This window comes from Carassius gibelio, chromosome B6, assembly GCF_023724105.1.
Source record: "Carassius gibelio isolate Cgi1373 ecotype wild population from Czech Republic chromosome B6, carGib1.2-hapl.c, whole genome shotgun sequence".
NCBI lineage: Eukaryota > Metazoa > Chordata > Actinopteri > Cypriniformes > Cyprinidae > Carassius > Carassius gibelio.
Window position 1 is genome coordinate 4,888,224 of NC_068401.1, and position 25,184 is coordinate 4,913,407.

At 35.6% G+C, this 25,184-nt stretch overlaps 2 protein-coding genes across 4 annotated transcripts; one reads left to right on the forward strand and one right to left on the reverse strand.

Annotated features, from left to right (window-relative positions):
* Nucleotides 1-4,474: 4,474 nt before the first annotated feature.
* Nucleotides 4,475-9,967, reverse strand: LOC127960145 (eukaryotic translation initiation factor 2 subunit 2-like). Of its 3 annotated transcripts, none has more exons than XM_052559724.1 (9): nt 9,802-9,967; nt 9,077-9,251; nt 7,909-8,015; nt 7,527-7,656; nt 7,351-7,451; nt 6,581-6,729; nt 6,373-6,429; nt 5,388-5,473; nt 4,475-4,972 (listed from the first exon to the last, which is right to left on the reverse strand). In XM_052559724.1, exons 1-9 carry the CDS (start codon nt 9,814-9,816, stop codon nt 4,797-4,799), a joined length of 996 nt encoding a protein of 331 aa, XP_052415684.1. In that variant the 5' UTR covers nt 9,817-9,967; the 3' UTR covers nt 4,475-4,796. The 3 variants fall into 3 exon arrangements, with proteins under 3 accessions (XP_052415684.1, XP_052415686.1, XP_052415685.1); XM_052559726.1 differs by lacking the exon at nt 9,802-9,967 and adding an exon at nt 8,275-8,442 and having other exon boundaries at nt 9,077-9,220; XM_052559725.1 differs by lacking the exons at nt 4,475-4,972; nt 5,388-5,473 and adding an exon at nt 5,493-5,955.
* Nucleotides 9,968-16,052: 6,085 nt separating this feature from the next.
* On the forward strand, nt 16,053-19,848 carry LOC127960015 (agouti-signaling protein-like). Its single transcript, XM_052559537.1, has 4 exons — nt 16,053-16,178; nt 16,923-17,096; nt 17,311-17,363; nt 18,207-19,848. Exons 2-4 carry the CDS (start codon nt 16,937-16,939, stop codon nt 18,369-18,371), a joined length of 378 nt encoding a protein of 125 aa, XP_052415497.1. The 5' UTR covers nt 16,053-16,178; nt 16,923-16,936; the 3' UTR covers nt 18,372-19,848.
* The last annotated feature ends 5,336 nt before the right edge of the window (nt 19,849-25,184 follow it).

The window sequence follows — 25,184 nt, forward strand, 5'->3', positions numbered from 1 at the left end:
GACTTCTTTCTCTGTGTGTTTAAATGTTGCCTGCTAGGAATGCTAATATTTAGGCTAGTTCTCCAAAATCTTTTTTATATAATCTTTACCTGTAAGACGAGATTTATCCCACCTCTGTTAGATTTGATGCTAAGAGGATTTAAGTAGCAGTTACTTAAAGCCACAGCTTGCATTGAGGTCTGGATGGGAGAGAACGTTCTGTCTCACGCAACCTGTAGAAAGACTGTAAAAGAAGCACTGCAATATTGCCTTAACTTTTATAGCCACAAACGGCAATCACTGAGGTCCAAAACATTTAGAAGATTTAGAACATTTATCACAGATGCCTCATTTGAAAGAGCAAATCCACTGGATGCTGCGATAGAGTTTATAAAGTTAAGAAGTTAAACTTCAAGTAGGCCTTAATATTTTCTAAATGCATGTTATAAATCTTATTCATCCATGCATACATTTCCTCTTTTCATTTAAACTTACCATAATAATTGGATCTTCTGGTTAAAACTTTTGCAGAAATGTATGACTTCAGTCCTCAATTCAGTCTGCTTATAAAAACCTTAAATTCTTTTGTGTTCCACAAAAGAAATTGTGAGAATTGGTTTCCACCACAGCAAAAATAAATAAATAAAATGGTAATGAGAATAACAATGAAGATTGCAACTTTATCTCAATTTTTTTCAAAACTTTTGAGTTTCTCACAATTCAGACTTTTCTTTCACTTAAAAAGTTATAGAGAAAGAACAAGATATGAACTAAATTCTGAAAAGTCTGAGAACTTTTAAGAATTTATTTTATTAACCACAATTCTGACTTTTTTTCTCATAATTTGTGCAATTCTTAAGAATTGAGGGAAAAGTCTGAAACAAAATAAAATATGAAAAATATCAATTGCATATGGGGTACAAAAATAGAACTAAAGTTGAAATGATTACCCTTTAAAGTCCATTTAATATTTAAAATTACTATTTAGGCGACATCTTTCTTAGAATTTATTTTATAATCACATTTCACAACGAAATGATCTTGCAACTCTATGAAAATAGCCAGAATTTAGAAACTCAGACTAACAAGATATTAACTTGCAGTTCTTAAGTCAGAATTGTGACAATTGCGGAATACAGGGCCTCATTTATAAAGCGTGCATATAAGATTTGATCTTATTAGAATGTGGGCTTGCTTAAATCTGCGCCAATGCTCATTAAAACCAAGTATAGGTCTCTGCAGTAAAGTAATGGGAGTTACTAGATCAGGGTGTTTTTACACCATGATACCTGATTGGTTGACGTCATAGTTAGGTTAGGTTTAGGGGTGGGGTTGGGTAAGGGGGATCATTTAGATTGCATGATTTAGAAACCGCCAGCAGTTTGAAAACACCCACATGGTGATAAACGCCCACTTTTACTCTGCAGAGACCTAAGTCTCATTAAAACTGCCTTTGACATGGAAAAGTGCTTCGGGTCACATTAGGGTCTAAGCAGAAGTTTATGGACCTTTTCATTTTCAGAGTTCTGCAGGTTTTTGGAAATGTAAGCTGTTATTGCAGCTTGCTGTTCTAAATTAAAGAATTTGGATGAGGAGTGAGATCATTTACATGGTAATGACATTAATTATGAGCCAGAGAGCTGAAACCATTCATTTGCGAAGCAAGTTCAAGATCATTTGCGATTCACAGATTTCATATCTGAAAGATAAGCGTAGCGTCTTATATGTGCGTTTTCTGCACGTATGTTCATTCTATGACTCATAATCATGACTAGATCATATTTAGGATTGAGTCTGCGCAACATTTTATAAATGAAGCCCCATAAACTCAAATGAACGTAACTTCATAATTTTGAGTCTCGAAAGTTTTATTTTTTCGTTTTAAATTTCCCCAAAAAAAATTGGAACTGGAAGAAGCAAGTCTTAAATGTATTTTTTTTTTTTTTTTCTGACAATGGAAATGGGCTTCTGTAGGAAGGTTTGGAATGACGCGGCCTAGTAAATTACTTTTTTTGTGTGTACTGTACCTTTAAGACAGTAGGCTGTCGATGCTGTTTGCCTCTGAATTTTCTTAGAGATCTTAGAGAAGGCTATGCGTACCCTAAAATCCGCGGCAACTTTTATATTTATAAAAACTCTGTGCTGGAAAATGAGGCTATGTACCGTCACGTCAGGCTCGAGCAGACGTACGCACTTTTCTTTGTGGCGATGTCGGAGTACTGCAGCTATTTGAACCTTTAGGCTGCAATAAAAGTAAAGTAAAAGTGATGTACGTCCAAGCACCGAATTAATCAAATAACAAAGATTCAGTCGGATTTTATTATTTATTAACGGGAGTTTTTGCGAGATTAAATTGACCTTTTTAGTAGCCTAATATTGAGAGTTCTTTTCTCGCACATGTACACACACATTGTTTTACCACAGATTAATTAAACATAATTAAATAAAAAGCGTCCCCGCTGGAACCTCTACCTCAGCCAGCAGGACCTTATTTTTTTTTTCTTTCTTTGTGCTCGTCATTCTCAAGGATATAAATTCGGATATTGGCGCGTTCTCCTTTATGGTAATTATATTAATTAGGGGACGTTTACAAGGCGGAGATCTGCTCACAATTTCAAGATCATTTGCACGTGTTTTTGTGCGCACGGTCGTTTTCTCTGAATCGCACTTACGCAATTTCGCGTGTGATTTATGGTAGGTTGTAAGACATAAAGCCCTTATAATTAAAGATAACGACAGAGAAATTTCTGAATCAGGCGTTAAGCATGTCAAAAAAACTTAAACATTTGGCAACAGATTAACAACTAAATAAGGCTAAAATGTTTTGGCTTCAGCTATGGCGCTAAATTCAGCTTTGTGCATTGCAGCCAGACGGATGTTACTTTTATAGGACTCCCAACACATTTCCTCCCATGCAGCAGAGACCGCCATCAAAGAGTATGTCCGGGCCAGCCGAGAAACTCTGCTCATTATTCATCCTGTGTCACCTTACAAGTGAGTGATGTAGTAGGATGTTAACCAGAAGCTGCTGCTATGACTCCTTCAAGTCCCCGGAGCTGGTAATGCCTTTAATCACGTTCCAATGTCTTAACTCACGCATCATTCAGATGGAACTACTTTAACACAAAAACACTGGAAATAACCAGGTACGACAACAGTCAATACCGAGCTTGCATTAGGAAGCAATTTTACCAGCGCTAGTTATTTCTCCAGAACACCCAATCCTTTGAAGTGGGGCAAAGAAAGGACGTGTTCGCATTGTGTGCACTCACTGATAAGGGTGTATTTACTTCGTAACAATGGTTTGCTCCAGGGTGACTGATTGACACATCAAACTCTCATTCAGCTGTCATACTTTGAGCAGTCGCATAAACAAGCGAGTTGGTTTACAGAAAGAGGCCCAGGGCACTGAGGGTATTTGGGTTAGAGTAACACATGTATAGGAATACACTGGAATGCTCAGTGTCTGAATAACATTCCTTGATTTATGACAGTGGGATTTTGGGGCTCTATGGAGTTTAAACAGGCAAAGACTGGACTCAGTCGGACTGATGCACAGTAAGGGCTGTGACTCTTACAATGTTTTCACATTTTTCAGGGTTATCATCAGTTCTGGGCAAATTCATTTTAAATATAAAACAGCCATAATAACCTTTATTAATGTTGTTGTAATTTGTTAACGTTTTATGTAGAATAACGAGAGAGAGAGAGAGAAATAGCCTTTCTTGAAGGAATAGTGTGGGGGGAAAAAAACAGAAAAAAAATGTACGGAGGAAAATGAAAAATTCAAGAAAATTCATTAAAAAAAATAAAATGCATGCAATTAACATTCAAAAATATTTTTAGGTGGCAAAGTGGTTAAAGTACCTTCAAGTCATTTTTTTAATACGGAGTACAAAAAATGTAACTACATTTGAAACAATTCCCTTCAAAGTACATTTAACTTTATAAAAAACACACACACACACACACAATTTGATTCAAATGCCTTAAAATGACTTTTTCCCACCAGCACAAAAATAACTATATATACAACAATTCCCTTCAAAGTTCATTTTTTAAAAATGACTTAAGTGAATGAAATGCCTTGGTTTTTGTTTTTTTTTGTTTTTATATTAGTATAATATGGAGGACAGAATTATAACAATATTTGAAACAATTCCTTTCAATCTTAATTTTAATATATTTAAGATAGAATAAAATACATTTTAAGATGGAGAAAACTAAGTTTCAATTATGAAAAAGTGCAAAATACTGATACTGTATTTTTCTTATTTAAAAAAAAGAGAGATTCTTTTAAGAGATATTCAGTCAACATACAATCATAATTTTTCAAAGCACAGAAAACCAAAGAGGTGGAAATAATAGTGTTTGTTCACATAATCATACTAAATCATACAGTACATTTCAAGCCAGTTATCAAGCTCATTTCTATATCACATTCAAACTCTCTAAATGTAAAGCAACATACCTTCCCAGAAACACACACTGCATGTGTTAGCCCAGCTGGTATGCATTTTATTTAAATTGTTTTTCTGAAAGTAATACAGCAACAACAAATTTCACCAGCAGTTCATTCATAAAATCCTCCAGGCTCTGCGCTCTCTCTGCTCCACAGCCAGACCGAACAAATTAATACTCCCTTCCTGTGCATAGGCCATTTCAGAGGAGCTGAAGGAAAATGAAGGAAATGAAACGATGCGTTTGAGACAGCCGAGAACTCTGAGCAGACAGGGTAGTAACCTCCGTCAGTGGATCTGTTGAGTCTGGTGGTGGAGCGCAGGTGTGTAAGGTGTGTGATGGTGGAGGGACCAACGTTAGTTGGCTTTGGCACGCAGCTGCGCTCTCTTGCCCGTCACGGCCTGGAATCCGGCCTTGATGCTGGCGACGGAGCAGCGGGAGTGACACGTCTCACACTGCAGGAAGTACAGACGTGTGTCCTTCTGCAAGATTGTGTCAGGAGACCGACACGTGTGGCACGTCACATACTCCTCTGCAACACACAAACATTAATGTAATACATATTATTAACTATGCAATATTAACAAAACACTGGATGCATACTGAAATCATGGCAATAAGCCTATAATTATGCTATAAGAAATATGTAGTAATTATATTTTATAAATGTGCTTGATGGCAGGTATATTAAATATACAATACTTTATACTTAAGATTCGCACACACACACACACACACACACACACATATAAATATATAATACTTTAGATATGCATTTAATTAAAATATATATATCTTGTTAAAAAGGTGTATGTAGATTTATGTAGACAAGAAAAAAAATCATTATTTTATTGTTCAGTGAACCGCTTATGCCATTTCAATTTGAATCAACGTACGATGTTTAAGAACCTTATTTTTAACAATTCACCACTCAAATAAACACTCACTTATATATCTTCTTAAGACATTCTCTATCTGTTTCTGCTGGAATCGGCCTTTGATGACGAGCTGATTGTTTCCATCGATGGATCCGCTGAAAAGTCAGAACAGTGGTTAGTGCATATCTAAATAAATAGCAATTTCTATATTCTTTCCAAATCACAAAGTTTCTGTTTCTAGCTACAGAAAGAATAATTCTGTTCATGTATGAGACTGATCTCCTTCCAAAACCCAAATCAACTGTAAATATCCAGGAGGCAAAATCGATCAGTTTCCTTTCATGCGTCTTCTGAGATACATGCGGTGAACACAAGGAGGAGCTGGAATGAGTGTGCAGCACTGAAATCTGCCTGCTTATCTTTTAATAATGCCTTCTGAAAGCGTCACAGGATCAGTCGCTCCTTCTAGAGCAGCAATGCCTTTCTCAACTGATTCAGGGTTCTCCCTCCAGCAAAACCTGCAAATCGTGTTCTGCTGGAGGGTTTCAGTTGCACAGACGCGGGAAAAATAACCCCAGAGCTTGCCAGGCACTGAGACCAGATTTTGCAAGGTTCATAATCGACCGATGAAGTGGTGCTGCCCATAAAGCAAAATAAAAGTTCACTTAAAAATGACATATGGACAGAAGATCATTATACGCTCTTTCCACAAACTGGGCACAGAGTATCAAGTATTTCTTCTTCAGTAAAAAGTTAAGTGATGCTTAATCTATTCTTATATCATTTGAATTAATACAATTTAAAAAAAAAACATGGGTCTTTCCAAACATTAGTGCAATAATTATTTATTAATATTTACTACAATGAATTAAATATCAGTTCAACGCATCACATTTTAAAAATTGCTGGAGGTAGATGAAGCAACAACAACAACAAAAAAAAATCTTTCAGGTGTTGAAAACTAGCTACTGGTCATGTAGTATTAATTGTTTGCTAGATAACAAGTATATCAAGCATATCTTACTGTTCTCAGAAAAATATCAAAAAAACTCACCTTGTACCCAACTCAGCCAGCAAAAAAGCCAAAAGATGTTTTGGTTGTCGATGCAACCTGAAAACAATACGAGTGTAATGAGGAGTGAACGCTCACAAACAATAACTATACAGTTCTTTACAGCAGATCAAACTCAGTCAACTCCACGAAACAAAGAGTTTCTTTAGGGCTTTATAAAACAGCTTGACAATTTCAAGTGTAGACTCACAGTTTGCAGATGTCTGTGAAGTTTACAAATGAGGTTTTCTTTGTGCCGACTCTGACAACCTGAGGAGGCTTCATCACAAACTTTCTCTTCTCTCCTGCGACCATGTCTGGATTTTTTTCCCGCATGATGTTAAAGACTCTATTCAAAAGCTAAAAAAAGAGCAGATGCAAGCAGACATTATCTAAGAGACATAGTGGGACAAACTTAAACTAAGACATTACAATGACTCTTTAGTTTCAAGGGGATCAAACATATTGCAGTCAACCCATATAACAGAATCAGAAATATAAAATACCCTTTTCAGAATTTTATTAAAGCAACACATTTTGGGTGAACTACTCCTTTTAAATATGCAGTGTAACCAAAACGTACTTGGACACGTATCCTCCACTTGATGTATGGCTGACCTTACATAACATAACAAAATACTCGCATACATAAAAAACCCTGGAACGCACACATGAGCTATTGTTTAAAATGAAGTATTGTGACACATTCTGACTGTCAAACGTTACATATCCACAGTTTACGTGACAAACTACACCTGTGTGAACTTGACGAGAACTGACTTCACACATCTAATAAATATCATCTTGACACCAGCTGTAATAATTCCAAACGGGTCTCAGAAAAGAGGAGTTAACAGAGAAAAGCTGGTCTGCTTTACAAATGCACCAGATGGCAGCAGTTTCTGGCCCTTTATCAAGTTATCACCTGAAACAAGCGCATATGTTCTGCGCCGCAAGTTGAATAATGAGTGTGCCATTTACCTCATCATATGTGTAATCCCTCTCCGATCCTGCCCAGGCCGGGCCCGTGTGTGTGCTGAATGTGATGTCATCTGTGTTTTTACTGTCTTCATCTTCCACACCTTTCACACAAACAGCACAGGATTAGACGGCCAGCATTAGTTATTCACAGAAAAACGTCCTACTAATGCACTTACCGTCATCTTTGCTTGGACTGTCTGTGTCCTCTTGAAAATCTTTGACTTTTCTTGATTTCTTCTTCTTAATGGGCAGCATTAAGTCATCCTCCTCTTGTGTCTCTGATGGCTCCGTTTCGATCTTCAGCTCCTTTTGGAAATGTATGACTTATTAAGTACAAGACAATGCATGACAACTGCTGTCAGTGCTCAACATATCAAACTTCAAATGTAAAGAGAATCTGATGTGTAGGCCCAGACATCAGTTTATTTTTCAAAGGAATCCAAGGCCACTGAAGGATAACGCTTTCATGGTCAAAACATCTTTCAATGTGAAAAGCCATTAAGGCCATGAAAGCAATCAAGAGTTTAACAATTATTAATGTGCAAACAATCGACTGACTTTCATTCCTTCTTCAAGCTCGGCATCAAAAATCTTCTCTTTTTTCGACTTCTTTTTCTTTTTCTTCTGGTTGAGGAAATTTAAGTCGTCCAGGTCATCTGATGTTTCTGGAAAATCACCAAAATCAAATCAAACAAGCCACACTTTAGTACTTTATTTCACATTTCAATAAACATTTAGTGTGCAATGAAAAGCTGGCCAATATATTGAATTTTTCTTTGTTTGCGAATGCCCAAAGTAACAAAACAGTGCCATTTTAATAAGCGTTTAAACAAAGCCAATTCACAAGTTAAAAAACATCGAAACTGCAATTTTCAACATGCATCATTTAATGAGCTTAGCATGTAAACAATATGATTTAAATACTTAATCCAGCAGGAACTTTAGCATAATCAGCAATTGGGTGACGTTCTGCGTTTTTCGATATGTGTGTAAAGTTGAGCATCTCTGAGCTGCTTTCAGTCGCTCTCAAAGCTCAACTCCCATAGGACTGAACTGGATACACACACACGCTCCTCCGCTCACTCGACCCCACTGGACACGAACCGTAAGGAATCATAAGTTCTGAGGTTTAGAAAATGTGCATACTCGCATCATGATTTCCATTAATTGCAGTCTTAGTTTTTAATGACAATTACATTAAGCCATTTGTACATGGGAAAATATTCAGAAAATTTACTTTTTTTTTTTTTTGCAAAATTCAGTGTGAATTGTTTCAAAAACACAGATTTGAAGAATTAGTGTCATTTATTGTTGTTTATTAATATGCATTGTTATCCTGACACACACACACACAAAAAGATCAAATGTTCGGTTTAATAATTAAAAAAAAAAAAACATCTCTTCATTGACTGCAAAAAAGTTCCCTTTTAGGGTAATTTTTTTTTTACTTATGTTCTGGCCACTTTTAAAGCATTTGTTCAAGATCAAATATACACACACGTTATTTTGAATATTTTATAGTAATTATAAAAATCAAAATGGCTAGTATGAATGAATGAGGCATTTATATAGCACTTTATTGTGTATTGCTGTACACCCAAAGCGCTTTTCAATCAAATGAGAGTGTCTCTCTTCAAGCAGCACCAGTGTGCATCATCCAGCTATTTAACTACGCAATAAAAAAAGAGGCGACGTTAAAGCAGAATACAACTGTGATGTGTTGTACCTTTCTTCCTCCCCTCATCTTCATCAAGATCAAACTCTTTTTCATCGACCCCATCAGCCTCTGGCTCCTTCGTTTCCAACTGTTGGCCTTCATCTCCCTCTACACCATCTTCCTCCAGCATAAAAGGCTTCTTCTTTTTCTTCTTCTTCTTGGTCATAGTGGGATCAAATATCATCTGGAAGGACCATAGCATGAATTTAATAATAAGATCAAAAAGGTCAAACTGAAGCACGCAAGTAATAATGGACTGATAAGGCTAGTCACAACATCATGTATGTGATACTGCTTTATTAAATATTACCAATATTCAAATACCATAGTACATTTACATGATTCTTTAAAAAACCATGATAATGCCATGGAATGCATCAAAAAACATAGTAAAGTAATAGAAAATGTCCAAAGAAAGCAGTATCATGGTAACGTTACTCTTCCAAATAAACATGTCTTTTTCTAACGTCCAAACAATCCTGGTATTACCATGGTAAATGTTCAGAGAACATGGTATCATGTGTAAATTTCCATGGAAGTGCCAATTATGTTTTTTTTAATAAAATGGCAAGACAATTAGTTCTAACTAACTGACAAATGACAAAAAGATCTAGAAAAGACTTGATGTGCACGTTTCCTTACAGCTTTGGTAGGCCCAAATGTCCTTCTCTTTTGACTGCCTAAATAAGTTCATATTAACAAATAATCTTCCTAAACAACCACTGTTTACTAACCTCGTCTCCTGACATGGTTTCGACTTGTGAAAAAGCGGGAAGCAAAAATAAACGTTATTATAAACTATTCTTAACGAACACACTTCCTCGATATGCGCGTTGCCTGGGACAGGCCGGGTGGAGCTCCGTGCGCGTGCGCGTTAGAAGGCGCGTTGCATGATAGTTGTTGTAGTTCTGGCAGCAAAACTACGTAGGGCAGACTAGGGACATTGTTTCAACGTTTGTTAGTCAATGACTCTCGAACTAGTATATTAGAACATTTAACTAATACAATTGTGGCACAAAAATGCATCTCAGCAGGCATGTGGATTACTGAACTTTTTGGTCTCTCCATATCATGATGTTTGATCAGATTATTGGAGCTCATGAACCGAAACCCTATTGAGCTGGCAGAACCTTGAGGGCGTTTGCATGAACAAAGAACGAAGAAGATGTGATGCAATAAATCTTTGGAAATAATGCCCAAATTGTTTTCTAAATTCATTGCTTGAAGGCATCCTGCCTCTGGAGTATTTTCCTTACCCTCATGTTCGCTATAATATTCTCAAACCCTTCCTCCAGAGACAAACCAGAACTGGTGCTTTTTTCTTTATTGTTCATAATGGCTTGCAAACCATTTTATTCCTGTAATCTGTTTAAAATTGCAGTGGGATTTCTGGCTCCCAGACAGCTAAAACCCTTTCCAGCTTCCTTCTTATGGTCTGCTTCTTCATGTTATTTGCCGTATGTTACTTCTTCAAATAAATGGGAACTTTTAACTTTTTTTACTTGTAAGATCAAATACAGCCCCAGGGGTAAATGGTCAGTTTTACGTATTTTCTTGCCAAAATATGTCTATAAATGGCAACGAAATCCACCTGTTTGAAGTGAACCATTTCCTGATCCGTGGGATCATGTGCAATGAGAGGTTTACCTTTACAGCATTTAAGATGATTTTTAAATTACTGCAGATTTTTGTTCTTAGTTAGAATCACTCATTTTATGTATAGATTTACTGTTACTGCAAGTCTTTGTGTGTGAATTGTGGGAAGTTTCCATAGACTTGTATTACTTTTATACTGATGATATTTTCTATCCCCTAACCCTAAACGTAAACCTAAACCTGTTTGCACTGTTACACTTTCAGATAAACATCATTTACTATTATTAATCTTTTTTCCCCTCATGTCAATGTCAAAACTTTCAGGTTTTACTATACTTGTGGGGTCATTTGCTCCCCACATGGTAGCATAAACAAGTACACAGAAACAAGCGTGTGTGTGTGTGTGTGTGTGTGTGTGTGTGTGTGTGTATCTTAGTAAACAATGATTTCTAGCAGTATAAAGTCTTGCATATAGGCTAGAATAAAGAGTATTATTAAAAAACAACAACAACAAAAGCTAGTTCAAAATATTTTCTTGAATTAAAATGCTAAAAAATAATGTTTGGTTTCAGCTGTGCAGTTTTAAGGCTGTCAGGTTTGTGTCTCCAGAGTATCAGGGGTCTCCGTATGTAATATATCACAGACAGTTTATGTGCTACTGGAGGCCAGCAGTGGATCAGGAGCGTTTTCAGGGTATGTATAATCTACCTAAGGGGTGGAACACTGCTAATGTATGCATTCTTCATACTACATTTGCTCTGAGCAGCTCGGTTTTCAGTAAAAGAGCTGTTGCAGTCTTACCACAAGCCGTGAAGTGACAGACAATATATTCATGTGTAAATCTGCTTAGGAAATAAGTAGTTTATGCTTTTTGAGCATGTGAGGGAAGACCATGGGAAAATCCAATATGTGCAGAAGGTAAAAAATGTCTTATTCCCTCTCTTTCTTTCTTTCTTTCTTTCTCTCGCTCTCTCCGTCTTAATTAGAGTTATTTTCATAGCTTATCATCAAGGTTACATGAGGACCTCATTTGAAAGAATATCTCTGTTATACATTCAGCTAAACACTTCACAAATTTGACATTATTGTTTTTAAGGGTTGTTAAAATATCAAAGTATTTTAAATGTAATAAATATTTTTATATTTATTTTTTTACTTTAGTTCTTGCAGAGCCTGAGCCTTGTTTTCAGACTGGAAAAAGAACATATACACATTACCAATCAAAACACTGAAGCTGTGCCAAGACATCTCATTTTCATTTTTGTCCCATTTCAGGTTTATATGTGTAGCATTAGCACCAGTGAAGCTGAAAATATACACGGTGTCATAGTCTTCAGAGGATAGAGTGAAGTCTGCAAAACTTTAAATCAGGAGGACAGATTTAACAGATAATGAACAGTGCAGCTATTTGGAGTCTGTGGACACTTATTCACATGCCGGGCAGTTTCCACTGATCTCAAAGACATATTTGTGAGTAATTTCTGAAACTGGATCACAATAAGGCTTTGAAACTAAATGCAAGATGTTGAAATCAAAGGTTTCTCTACCCATGGTTTTACCAAACGACATAATAGCTCCAAACACACATAGAATCACTCATCACGATTGTCAATTCCTGCCATTATATGTTGAAAATATACTTTGTCTTTTCTGTGATGTGGACATTTCTGTTTCATTCACTTTTATAACCTATAGATTTTGCACAAAAAAACTTCTCCAGCCGGCATCGGAGTGTTTTTTTAGGCCAAACAACATGTATCAAGAAAACAAGTAGGACTGTTATTCACTTTTCATTTTCACAAATTAATATTTATCTCTTTATATAGTATGTATTAAATATACACATTTTACATTAGAATATTATGTCTAGTTTTATATTAGATAGGATTTCAAAATCATGTCCAAAGCAAATTTTTTGAATATAGAAATATTTAAAAGTTCATTTAAAAACTCTCAGCAATACAGCATGTTGTCTTTTATATTTCATATGTCAAAAATGCATACTGCATGAGGAAAAGAGCTGATAATGGTGACATTATTGACTCTTATACATTTAAATGTTCAGCTCAATTATATTTGTGATAATATTTGCGATGAATTAGTTACATTTGTGATAAATTGAGATTGAATATCTATTTTAAGTGCTAGAGAACAAAATTTAGGAAAAGATCATAAATTCTGCAAATCATTTAAAATATGCAAGATCCTGTGCTGAAAATTTTGTTCATGTTAAATCACTGCTTAACCAGACTAACTTGTTACAGACTTGAATTGTAACCATGTGATCCAAACTTTTGTTCTTGGGAGGAAGAGAGCACCAGTTTTATAATGCCATATATCATACATTTACTCAGCTTTTCTTTAGCAGCTAAATCAAACAGACTATGCAACCACTTTATCACCTTTGCAATCGGTTCAGAACTATTGGCTGTTCATTTAAAAAATATTTTAGTTTGTTCTAGTAGTCTTGTTGTATCTTTGTCATTTTTGTTAATATTTTATATAGTTTGCATTCATTTTAGTTTGCATTCGTTTTAGTTTTGGTTATTTTAATACATCAAGATAAACTAAATAAAAATATTGTTTATATATATATATATATATATATATATATATATATATAATTTGATTTCAGTTCAAATATTTTATGTAACAAAATTTGTTCAGTTTAGAAATTATGAAAACTATAATAATAAACTAAATGTACAATATATTCTCTTACATTTTAAAACAAGACAAAAATTGCACCCCAAAAAACTGTCTTACAATTTAAACAAGCCAAAACATGATCATGGTAATTAGTATGAGATGATGAAAACATTCAACCTTCAGGCTTTTTTTCTCCATCCCATATGAATGCTCAAGCGGGAATGTTAAAGGTGGATTAAGCTGGTGTCAATTACAGAATATAAGTGGCTGAGAAAAACATTGTTTCCTAACCTTTCCAGACAGCCTTTATAGCATCTCTTCACCCTGGACAATTCAAAGATTTCCCAAATCTCTGGAGAGCAATGTTCAGCAATCAGTCGGTTGGCTTTTCCACTTTGGTTTCACAATTGTTGTCCAAGTCTCTGGCAGCATCCAGATGAGCAAACGATGGATGTAATTACCTAATATACTTGCATACTTTGGTGCTGAATAAGTGAATGTAATGTAACCACGTTTAGCCAGCCAAAAAACAAGAAACAATCAAGACCGACATGATTGTTTGTTTAAAGCATTTTTATAAATTAGTTTTGTCACTTTAAAGTAAACACAAAATAGTGAGCGCAACCCTTTTGTGTCCGAAATGTGACGTTGTTCAGGAAAACACGATGTTCCAAAATAACACGTTTTTACCTTATTTAACCTTCAATTGTTACATATTAGTACCTTAGCAGGTCTGTGGAAAGTTTCTTTTAAACTAATGTGTTCAAATATAGTGTAACTCTTTTAAAAAGTAACTTATAGTATTACCTTTTATAGAAGGTCATGCATTATGTCTAACATTTAATTATTGCAGTTTTTTATCATATTCTAAATTTGCATTTCACTGTTTTTATTAACTTTGAAGAATACTGAATTATTATTATTTATCCCATTATATAATTATTTTTCTCCTGATTTCTCAGCAGAGCTGTCAATAATTGGGAAAACAAAGTAATCGGTGTGTAGTATTAGGTAACTCAGATATTTTCTTATGAATTAAAAAGAAGTAATGTGATTACGTTATTCTTGTGACCCTGCACCAAAAAACCAGTCGCTGGGGTATATTTGTAGCAATAGCCCCAAAAAAAACACAGTATGGGTTAAAATTAGATTTTTATTTTATGACAAAAATCAGTAGGATCAGTAAGTAAAGATCATGTTCCATGAAGATAATTTGTAAAAACAAATGTAAATATATCAAAACCAAACGTATTATGCATTGTTAAAAAAATAATTTGGACATCTTTAAAGGTGATTTCTTAGTATTGAGATTTTTTTCTTTCTTTTTTTGCACCCTCAGATTCCAGATTTTCAAATACTTGCATTTCTGCAAACTATTGTCCTATCCAAACTAACCATACATCAATTGGAAGGGTATTTATTCAGCTTTCAGATGATGTATACATTTCAATTTTGAGAAATTTGCCCATATGACTGTTTTTGTGGTCCAGGGTCACATATTATATTACCTTTTGAAATAGTACCACCCTTGTAAATGTTTGGTACCTTTGCAGTGCTGTCTATTTTATAGAGAACCTTGTAAAATGTATATTTTACATTCAGTCCCATTTATTGAGATGTAGAAAGCAGTATTGTATCTGTGGGTGGGCTTTTCACTTGTCGCCTAAAGCACATGGAATCAGCTCATTTCTGTGTTTATCGCACACCATCAGTTCACATTGAATCTATTTGTAACATCTGGGCCTTTCCTTTGGAAGAATCTTTGGAAAACAATGTTTACCAGTACATGATTTTGTTATGAGCATTTGCTTCAAAGATCAGAAGGTCGGAAGTTTAAGTCAGAAGTGAGAAATCATCTAAAAAGAAAACAGGTTTCCTAATGGGCAAATGTGATTCAGTGGACAAACTTCAGGGCTCAGAAAAGTAAATATAGCGTCATCTGCTGGTCAAAATGTTGCTCCCCACTTTTAAAAAATGCCTCTATATTCATTTAGACTCTTGATATTGTGCAATTGTACTGAAATTTTTGTTGAAGGTGTAATGAAACGCCTTAAGCTTAACATTGTACTGAAAACTAGAAGACCGATCAAAAAGCATGCATGCAACAACTCATATCAAATAACCATCAAAATGCATGTGCTTTTGGTCATTTGTTCAGATGATCTTGTAACAATCATACCTGCCCTCTGAGAGAAACAAAGCAAATTCTTGTTTTCTGTGTGTAATTACTGATTATGTAATAAGCCTGCATTGGGTCTGATGACATTTGAGTCACAAATTAAAAACAGGCTCTCAAAAAATAAAAATAACTGAGTTTTCCCTCACAAACGCACAATATCCCTAAAAATATCTGGACACTTCATTTCTGAATGTCACAAAATATCAAAACAAGTGGCATCTGCGCTTTTCTGAGTGCAACTGGTGTTTTGGTGATTTATATTAAAGTAGCTCTTCACATTAAATATGAGCATGTTCCATTAATGTTTGACAGCTAGACAGTCACAACACAACACTTTAATCTGAACTTTATATCTACTGTTTATTTGCTTTTGTTCAGAAAAAAAGTGTGAAGAAAGTGCCCAAATGTGTTTTCAGGCCACTACACACACACTTGCTCTCTCTTCAACCGCATATCACACTTTTTCCTTTTTTTTTTTTTTTTTTACGTCGGTCTCTCTCCCTTTGTCCCATCTGGCCATGTGGATCCGCCCCTGCTTTTTTAATTTTATAATTTCGCCCCTTTCTGAATTTCCTGACTACAAAAGTCTGTCTGACATTTCTCTCTAAGTCTCAGCAGGGGAGCGGGGAATATCTCAAGCCAGCTACACAAAGGGAAAACAGGGGGCCCCGTTACTCACCAGGACAGGTCAGTTTGTAAATTCCCGACACCGACTCCTGAAGATTACCATGGGTAGTTTCGCTTTTGAATGCACCCTGAAAGAGGATATAAAGAAAACACGAGATTGTCAGAAACAGGAGGTTGAACATGGTGAGACATGATGAATTATGATCTAATGCCACTAGAAATACTGTAAACTAGAAAATACTGTAAACCGGAATTGTAGCTCTGCATGTAAACTTTTAAGTGTTTTGTGGGTATTAATATAGAACTTACTGCAATGGAATATAACAGTCCTACTTGTTTTCTTGATACATGTTGTTTGGCCTACTACAAAAAAAAACACTCCGATGCCGGCTGGAGAAGTGGTTTTGTGCAAAATCTATAGGTTATAATTTTAACCACCATTGAGAGTGCTCTGATAGATGTTTTTTGGATGTGTATTTTGTGTCCAGTGGCATAAAGGAATATTTTACGCTTGCATCTGTTTCACATCTAATTTCTGCGTATTTACACAACGATTTGAGCTTCAGTTTGGATACATTTTTTTAATTCACAAAGGCTAGTTTTGTCTATTGTTTCTCTCTCTCTCTCTCTCTCTCTCTCTCTCTCTCTCTCTCTTTGTTTAGGGGTTCAAAATAGCACAAGCCTTTAAAGATTGAACATCCAGTTTTGTGTATGGTTAATTCTGTTTGTGTACGTATGTGATTATTACTAAATCTGCAGCTTTATTTTTTTGATCTTTGTGTTTGAAACTATTGTCTCGTGCAGGGTGAAGTCTTAATATGCATCCGTCATTGTTGCTGTGCTGTGTGCTGCTCTGTTTAGCCTGCTGTGTTACGGTACACACACACATGATTATAGAGGAACAAAACAGCTCCAACCAAACAACCATCAGCTTACAAGCAAATAACCAAACAGATGCACCTTCTGTGCTCATAGTCGGTAAGGCTTCTTTCTCTTACAGAAAACTATTCGAAACAAATCATCATCATTATTAACCATGAACCTCAAAAATTCTCAACAGAAACTTAAAAAAAAAAAAAATCAAATCAATATGTATGTATCATTCTCTATTTTAATTTCTTTGTGTTACTAATTTAGAAACATTAAACTTAAATGATGTATGTTCTAATGTATTTGTTTTCCGCTATCGAAGGGCTTTCAAAAACACCTAAGAAGAACAATAAAATGGAAAAGAAACAAAAAAAGGTTTGTAAAGTTAGTTATTCATTCATGGTTACCACTTTAATACATTTGTTCCACACAAATATAATCAGGAGAAGCTGCAAAATCACACACACTCACACACACACACACACACACACACACACACACACACACACACACACACACACACACATACACACACACAAATCTGTTTCATTTAGTTTATGGTGATTTAAAATATTTGTAAAACTAATATGCTGCTAATATATATATATATATATATATATATATACGAAAAACTAATTCAGAGTACAAACTGTTAACATATTTATTCTGTTTACCGCCTTGTATCAGTCTTAAAATATTTTAATTTCAGGATGATAAAATTCTGTATTTATTTATTGATCTGTACGTCACCTTAGGGAAATATAATATATGTTTATTAAAATGTAAATAGCTGTATAGGATTTAGTATACCATTCTGTGGAGGAAATTACATTTTAAATATTTTTGGATGTAATGTAGACTACTAATTTGTTTTGCTGAGGCTAATTTCAGAGCTAATATTTTTTACAATTAAACAACATTTCCCCACTTTTAAAACACGACAAAATTGCGGGGAAATTACGTGTCATTTACCTGGATCTGGTTTTCTTCCCACGTCGCGCGTCAGGCGCTTCTCTGGCACTTTCGTCTCCTTGGAAACGTTTAATAACAAAATATTATTTACAGACACATTAGTTGGTCGTGGTGAAAATTATGTCTTAACTAGTCTACATTTTCGCTTCATGTTAATTGTTGACTCATGTTTGCTTTGTTAATTTCAATAACAAATGCAAAATGCTCCACATAGGAACTTAAACCTTCATTTGGTATGTGTTTCAGAAATTCAGCACCCATGTGAAGAGACCTCCGCCGCCGCCGAACTGCGTCCCGCTCTGGGGCAGCTGCAAGACGCCGAGCGCGGCGTGCTGCGACCAGTGCGCCTTCTGCCACTGCCGCCTGTTCAAGACCGTCTGCTACTGCCGCATGGGTTACCCGAAATGCTGAACACCCCCTGCCCTGAAAGGAAGAGGATGGGATTGTCCCGATCCCAAAGGGTTGTTTATAAAACATTATGGGATTATGACAACCGAACCTCAGTGCACTCCATCATATAATCGGAGATCTCCTGGCCAGATAACGTTATACCTACAAACGCTCGGGATGAATGGAGAAGAGCTAACGTTACCTGGGTGATTACCGAAGTACTTTATATCACATTTTAATTCAATGTATATAAAAAAAAATTTTTTTTTAAATGTTCGCGTAAATGAAAAGAGTAAGCACTTTATGGAAGAATGTTAAATCACCCTGTTCTGACCCGCAACCTGTTTGAGCTGCTGTAACCAAAAAGGGGCTCCACCTAAAATCACCATGACAGCAACAGTGGCCGTTAAATAGTTGTTGTTGTTTACCGCCAAAACTCTCGAAAATACATAAAAGACAAGGAAAATAAACATAGAATTAAATAAAACGACAGGTCCAGATAGGAGTATTATTTAATAGGAGTATTTTACAGAGAGAGAGAGAAAAAAACGTTTTGGCGAACCTATGTGTGTATGAAGACTTTGGTTGACATGGTAATTGTTTTCAACTAATGGGGAATATTTTTGTTGAAAGACAAAGTTGATGAGTAAATATAGTTCTTGGGTCGATTTTATAAATGTACGTTTCTGTGCATACGTGTATATATTTCGTCTGGAAATTGTAGATGCAATGTTTATAATTATTATTGATTCAAGAGCAATGGATGACTCAAGACCAATATCTAATAGCTACGATCTAGCGCTTTTCATTGTAAAAATAAAACATAAATAGCACTGTAAATTAATATAATAAATAATTAAACGTGTGTTTTGTCTACTGCATTCTGATTTAGAAAAATGTTCTTACTAGCTTTTTTTTCGAGATTGAGGACATAATTCCCCAAAATTATAAATATAGGCTACTGTATATCATTTGGGGGAATTCTGTATATATACTGTATGTACAAAAATATAACATTTTATGGGATTCTATAATCTATAATTCTATATTATAGATTATATTTTGTTTTATATATACTATATTTTGTATTTTCAATATATATTCTTTTAATGCTTACTTGTGATCACTTTCAATGATTCACTTTCTCAAAAGCCAGCCAGCTAGTGACTTCTCTGCACATGGTATGTAGTAGTCAGATTAAGGCAAACCATTGTAAAGTCTTTGTATGGAAATTGTTAAACAGTGGGCCCATGAGAAAAAAAAACAACTTTGTTATTATACTTATTGTTATCACTTACCCATGCTGTAAACACGCATCTTTTCTAAACTGACATAATATATCCATGAGTTTTCTATTATTATAATTTTTAAAATCAACATCAAGAAGAATGTGTATTTTGAGTATGAGTACCATTTTTTTTTCCACTTCAGGCGCAGTCTGTGACTGCCAAGTGAACTGTTTTTTAAATAAAGACGTTACTACAAACCATTCAATTTACATATATCCCATGTAGTCTCTCATAAAATCTGCAGGCATAAAGAAAAAAATAACAAACAAAATGGTGTTTAAATAGTAAGTAAAGCATGGCACACCACTGAGTATACTAGCTTCCCAAAATTATTTAATACAAACTAGAATGCAACTACTTTAAAGGTCTTTTTTTAGAGACAACTGATTATGCAAAGCAAGACCAAAGCGTATGGACACCTCAAATAATTATCGGTCCAACACAGGTAATAAAACACACGCACAGGGTGACACTAAAGGCTCCAGACGTCACAGCTGGTTCACATTGAAAGGAAGCAATGGTTGAGAAAGGAGGAAAGAAAAAAGAAAAACTCAAAAAAGATAGGCCCTTGTTATGTCTCTCAGGGGACACTTTGCAGGCGTTTTAGGGGTCTGGTGGATCTAATGGCCTACAGACTATTCCTTTACCCCACAAACACTAACTACACCATTTTACAGTTTCCACCTAATAAGGGCCAAATTAGATTGAAGCCATGTGTCTCTCTATGGCAGCTAGAATTACTAAAGCATTGCTTATCTATAGAATAAACCCGTTTGGGTTAATTAGTTACTCAATGAGACCCAGTACTCATTTTATGGATGCAGGCCCGCTTCTGACAGAGGTTCTGCTATTTTTCATGGCTCCTCTTATACACTTTGTGTTGCCGACTGCACATCGTGGCCTCGTTTTTCATCGGGGAGTTATCATTGTCACAAGTCTGTCAGTAAATCCCTGTGCATGATGTTTTTATCAGGGAAACAAGTGGAATGGTTTTAATTTAATATGTTTTGGCTTGCGATATTACGAATATTTATGGGAAATGTCATAACTCAAATACTGTGAAGATTCTTGAAATCGCTTTGCATCATTCTGTTTAACATCACAATGGAGATATTGCAATCATCAAAGAACTGCAGAAAGTCTTCACAGGAGTATGCAAGATGGTCGGTTCACCCTAAAATTCAAGTTCTGCCATCATTTTCTTGTTCAGTGTCATTTTATTTCTCTATGAGATATTTGGAACGTCAGTGGGGTCCAAACAACATTAACATGCCGCAAGTCTACGGCAGCCCATAGAACTGATTGCAAGAAAGTTGTAATGGTTTGACATTCTGATAGAGGACCGTCCCAACATTAACTAAAGCTAATTTGAAGTCTCTAACTCCAACTCTCTAGCGCCACCACTTGTCCAAAGTTTCAATTTTATTATGCTAATAATTTTTGAACCGTAAGCCTGAAAATGGAAATTCTTTTTTCCTCTGAATCCTTGGCTCATGCCAAGTAGAATGAGTCACAAAATGCAAAAATCGCAAGACTTAGTTTATTCGCTATTTTAAATTTTTCGAAAAATCAACTTTTTCGAACTCGTCCTAGACGGTTAGTCTGATTTTCAGGAAAATTGTCTCAGATCATCTTCCAACAATGCTAGCAAAAAGTTATGGAATTCAAGTTGATTCGTCCAACCGTTCTTGAGTGACACGTGAACAAATTTGACGAAAAGCACGCAAGAATGCATGTGAGGCTATATCTCGGCAACAGTTTTGCATATTGAAACCAAACTTGGTGTGTGTTATAACAAGCATGAGCTGAGACTACCTGCAGTGTTTCGATGCAGCGCCACCCCGTGTTGCCAGGAGATATGAAAAATGCATATTTTGGCTTATAACTTCTGAATGTTTTGGCCAAAAATTACACAACTGGTCTCTTTAGATTCAGTGAGTCATGTCGAGTCGAATGATATCTAATTTTCCCGTCACAGCCATTTTAGGCGTCGGCCATTTTGAATTATGTTGTAAAATGCTGTATTTTTTGAACACAGCATTTAAATGAAAATGGTCTCACTATATTCTTTGGGTTATGCCAAGAACATTGATACCAATTATGCCAAAATTGGCCATACTTCCTGCCCACCATTTTGAGTAATGTTGAAAACCTACTTTTTCGAACTCCTCCTAGACCGTTAGTCTGATTTTCACCAAATTTGACATGGATCATCTTCAGACCATGCTGGAAAAAAGTTATGGATTTCGTGTTGATATACGGAACGGTTCTCTTTAGCGTATCAACGAATTTGCTGGAAGGGTGCCAAAATGCATTTGAGGCTGTATCTCTGCAAAGCTTTGACATATTTGCACCAAACTTTGTATGTGTCATCGTCACCTCACACTGACCATGTCACATAAATTTGGTAACAGCGCCACCTATTGTCCAAGAGTAATAAACCATTCATTAACCTTCAATTATGAGATTTACAAAAATGCTAATAACTTTTGATTGCATTAGGCTATTGTAATGAAACTGATCTCAAAATATTCCTTGGGTTGTGCAGACAATAGACATGCCAATTTTTTAGTAGGAAATCTGAACTCCCTGTCCGCCATCTCGATTAATGTTGAAAATCTACTTTTTCGAACTCCTCCTTGACCTTTAGTCTGATTTTCACTAAATTTGACACAGATCATCTTCAGACGCCATTAGCCAAAAGTTATGGATTTCGTGTTGATATACAAAACAGTTCTCATTTAGCGGATCAACGAATTTGCTGAAATGGTGCCAAAATGCATTTGAGGCTGTATCTCTGCAAAGCTTTGACATATTTGCACCAAACGTTGTATGTCATCGTTACCTCACACTGACCATGCCACATAAATTTGGAAACAGCGCCACCTATTGGTCAAGAGTAATAAACCATTCTTAAACCATTATTAAATATACTTATAAAAATGCTAATAACTTATTGCAAAGAAACTGGTCTCAAAATATTCCCTGGTTTATGCTGACAACATAGATACCAAATATGCCAGAGTAAGCCGAAATTCCTGACCGCCATTTTGACATATGTTGCAAACTTACTTTTTCGAACTCCTCATCAACTGTTGGTCTAATTTTCACCAAAATTGATTCATATGATCTTTAGACTGTGTTAACAAAATTTTATGGATTTTGTATCGATACAAAATCTTTTTCCCATACCACTGCGACGAAATTGAGGCATCATGCCAAAATGACACTTCAGGCTGTATCTCTGCAATGCTTTAGCATAGTGACACTAAACTTTTTGTGTGTTATTGTCATCTCACACAGAACACACCAAAATGATTTGATTACAGCACCACCTGTTGGTCAAACGTGATAGGCCATTTAATCTTATTACTAGTGGCTTTTCAGCTATTTCAATTACAATATTCCTAAAATTGGTTTAATTGCTCATTGTTGCATTTGGTGTGGTCCTCCATGCCATGCTTAGCTCCTAAATTTGCAGCTGGAGTGCTTGGCCCCGTAATTGCTGCTTGCAGCTATATTTATTATTATTATTTTTAAACAGCCACAAGAATGACTTCAGGTTGCCAAGATGACCTGAAATAACATTTTAAGAAACTATTACTTTTCAAAATTAAGAGAAACAGGAAAAAAGTGCATATTCAATCTCGCCCCCCTTTTTTCTAAATAAATGGCTGACTATATGAATCCTTGTCTCATGTAGCAAGACTATGGAATTACATTTGCTTCAATAAAAATGAACGAAACTTTATAAAACTAAACGTAACTTTTGTCAGAAACTATCAAAAATATGCCATTACAAAATAAGAAAAACACAATGAAAAAAAATTAACTATCTAGCGGACCCCCGCCTGCTGTTAGCATTCCATTGACTCCCATTCATTTTGGCGTCACTTTGCCAGGGAATAACTTTCAATCTGGAGGCATTTAAAGACTCCATTTGTCCATTAATTATTTCTAAAGAAACACAAAAATGTATAAAAGGCTCCATTACCTTGTATCTTACGTTATGGTCCCATAGAAACAGTTAAAAAAAAAAATAGGCTAATGATTGCGTCATAACCAGCGACTCTCTGTCGCACATTAGAGAAATGATCGTATGGACAGGAGGAGAAGCTCGCAGGCAATCTTTTACTGTCTATGAGGCTATCGGGGGAATGTGGAGGTATGAAGTCAAGGGAGATAATTAATCAAGTACCAAAATTTGCTCCTGTTCACTCTCGCCTTCTCTGCAAGATTCGGTGGGTGATTCAGATTTCTTTTGGCACAGCGATTAGAGGATTTACAGGTTGCTCACGTGACATCTACGTCATCAAGCTCAGTTTGAGTCTGCACAGTACACCCGACCCCCAGGAAGTGCGAGCTTCTAATTGACTTAATTTTTCTCCGTTGAATCCAATTGGGTCGCTGTGTCCATTTCTTTTACTGTCTATGGTTTTTGGCTTGGTGACACAAACTTCTCATGGGGGCAGCATTAACAGTGATCTACTCTGATTGGATAGTGAGCTTTTGATGGACAGGTGCTCTCTGACTGGGAAGTTCAGACCCCACTCAGTTACGTTCAGTTTTGTAAGGTTTCGTTCATTTTTATTGAACCAAATGTAATTCCATACAAGACCTTCAGACTGAAGGCTTGAGGGTCTGGAATTCATGGCAGCTTTCATTGGCCACGCCCAATTGACTGAGATGTCAAACAACCAATCACAGTTTTTTTCGTTCAGTGCACATTTCAGGGGGCACAGAAATGTCACAGAGTGGTGAGTAAAACTCTAGGACTTATTTTAAAGATTCTGTGCTGCGAACTTTACATTTTTGACATACTTTTGAATATCCGGCATTTAGTTAATCCTGAAAAGTGCTCGTCGTCACAGTTGTAAAACACGATGGCTTTCTTTTGTGAAGGGGTTTGGTGCCACAGTATTTTGTTTTCAGGTGGAACGTTACAGAACCCGACACACACGTCTCTCAGAAATCCTGTATAATTTAACTAATCCGATGACGACTTCGACACTTCTGAAGTGTTTCCACTTTTGTGTCCCATATGCGTCAGACGTTTAGCCAACGGTCTGTGGGCGTGTCGTCTGAGAAACTACAGGAATCCTTTTGTCCATAAGATGAGTTCACATTTACTAAAGTGAATGAGTAGTTTGTCTTTGCATAACCCACATAAATTGTCTTTAGGATGTTGTCTTTTGACTACCAGTATTATTTTAGAATTTATAAACAATTACAGTATTTATTAATATTATTAGGAATTTTAGTAGTTTTAGTAGCTTTAATTATATACATTTAGAGTTTTTAGTTGTTTTGTGTGCATGTTTTTTCGATTTAATTTTAATTAGTCTAGTTCAGTCTATTATAATTTTTTTTAGTTCAACTTAAGCAAGTTTCAAGGTTTTTCCATGTAACATTTTATGGTAGCTTTATTTCAATGAATGAAAAACACCCTCCCTCAAATCTCTGCAAGATCTCAAGTTTCATCAATTATATTCCTTCGATCAATCATTCAAGTCTGTGACAAAACAACTCAAGCATAATACGTGGG

Bases quoted from the DNA above. Each gene is read 5' to 3' on its own strand.
- LOC127960145 (XM_052559724.1), bottom strand. The intron at 7,452-7,526 runs GTAAGTGCATTA...TTTGTGTGAAAG, and splicing joins CAGTCCAAGCAAAGATGACG to GTGTGGAAGATGAAGACAGT. The intron at 5,474-6,372 runs GTGAGTTTTTTT...CTGACTTTTCAG, and splicing joins CTGGCTGAGTTGGGTACAAG to CGGATCCATCGATGGAAACA.
- LOC127960015 (XM_052559537.1), top strand. From the start codon at position 16,937: ATGCATCCGTCATTGTTGCTGTGCTGTGTGCTGCTCTGTTTAGCCTGC. The intron at 17,097-17,310 runs GTAAGGCTTCTT...CCGCTATCGAAG, and splicing joins ACCTTCTGTGCTCATAGTCG to GGCTTTCAAAAACACCTAAG. The intron at 17,364-18,206 runs GTTTGTAAAGTT...TATGTGTTTCAG, and splicing joins TGGAAAAGAAACAAAAAAAG to AAATTCAGCACCCATGTGAA.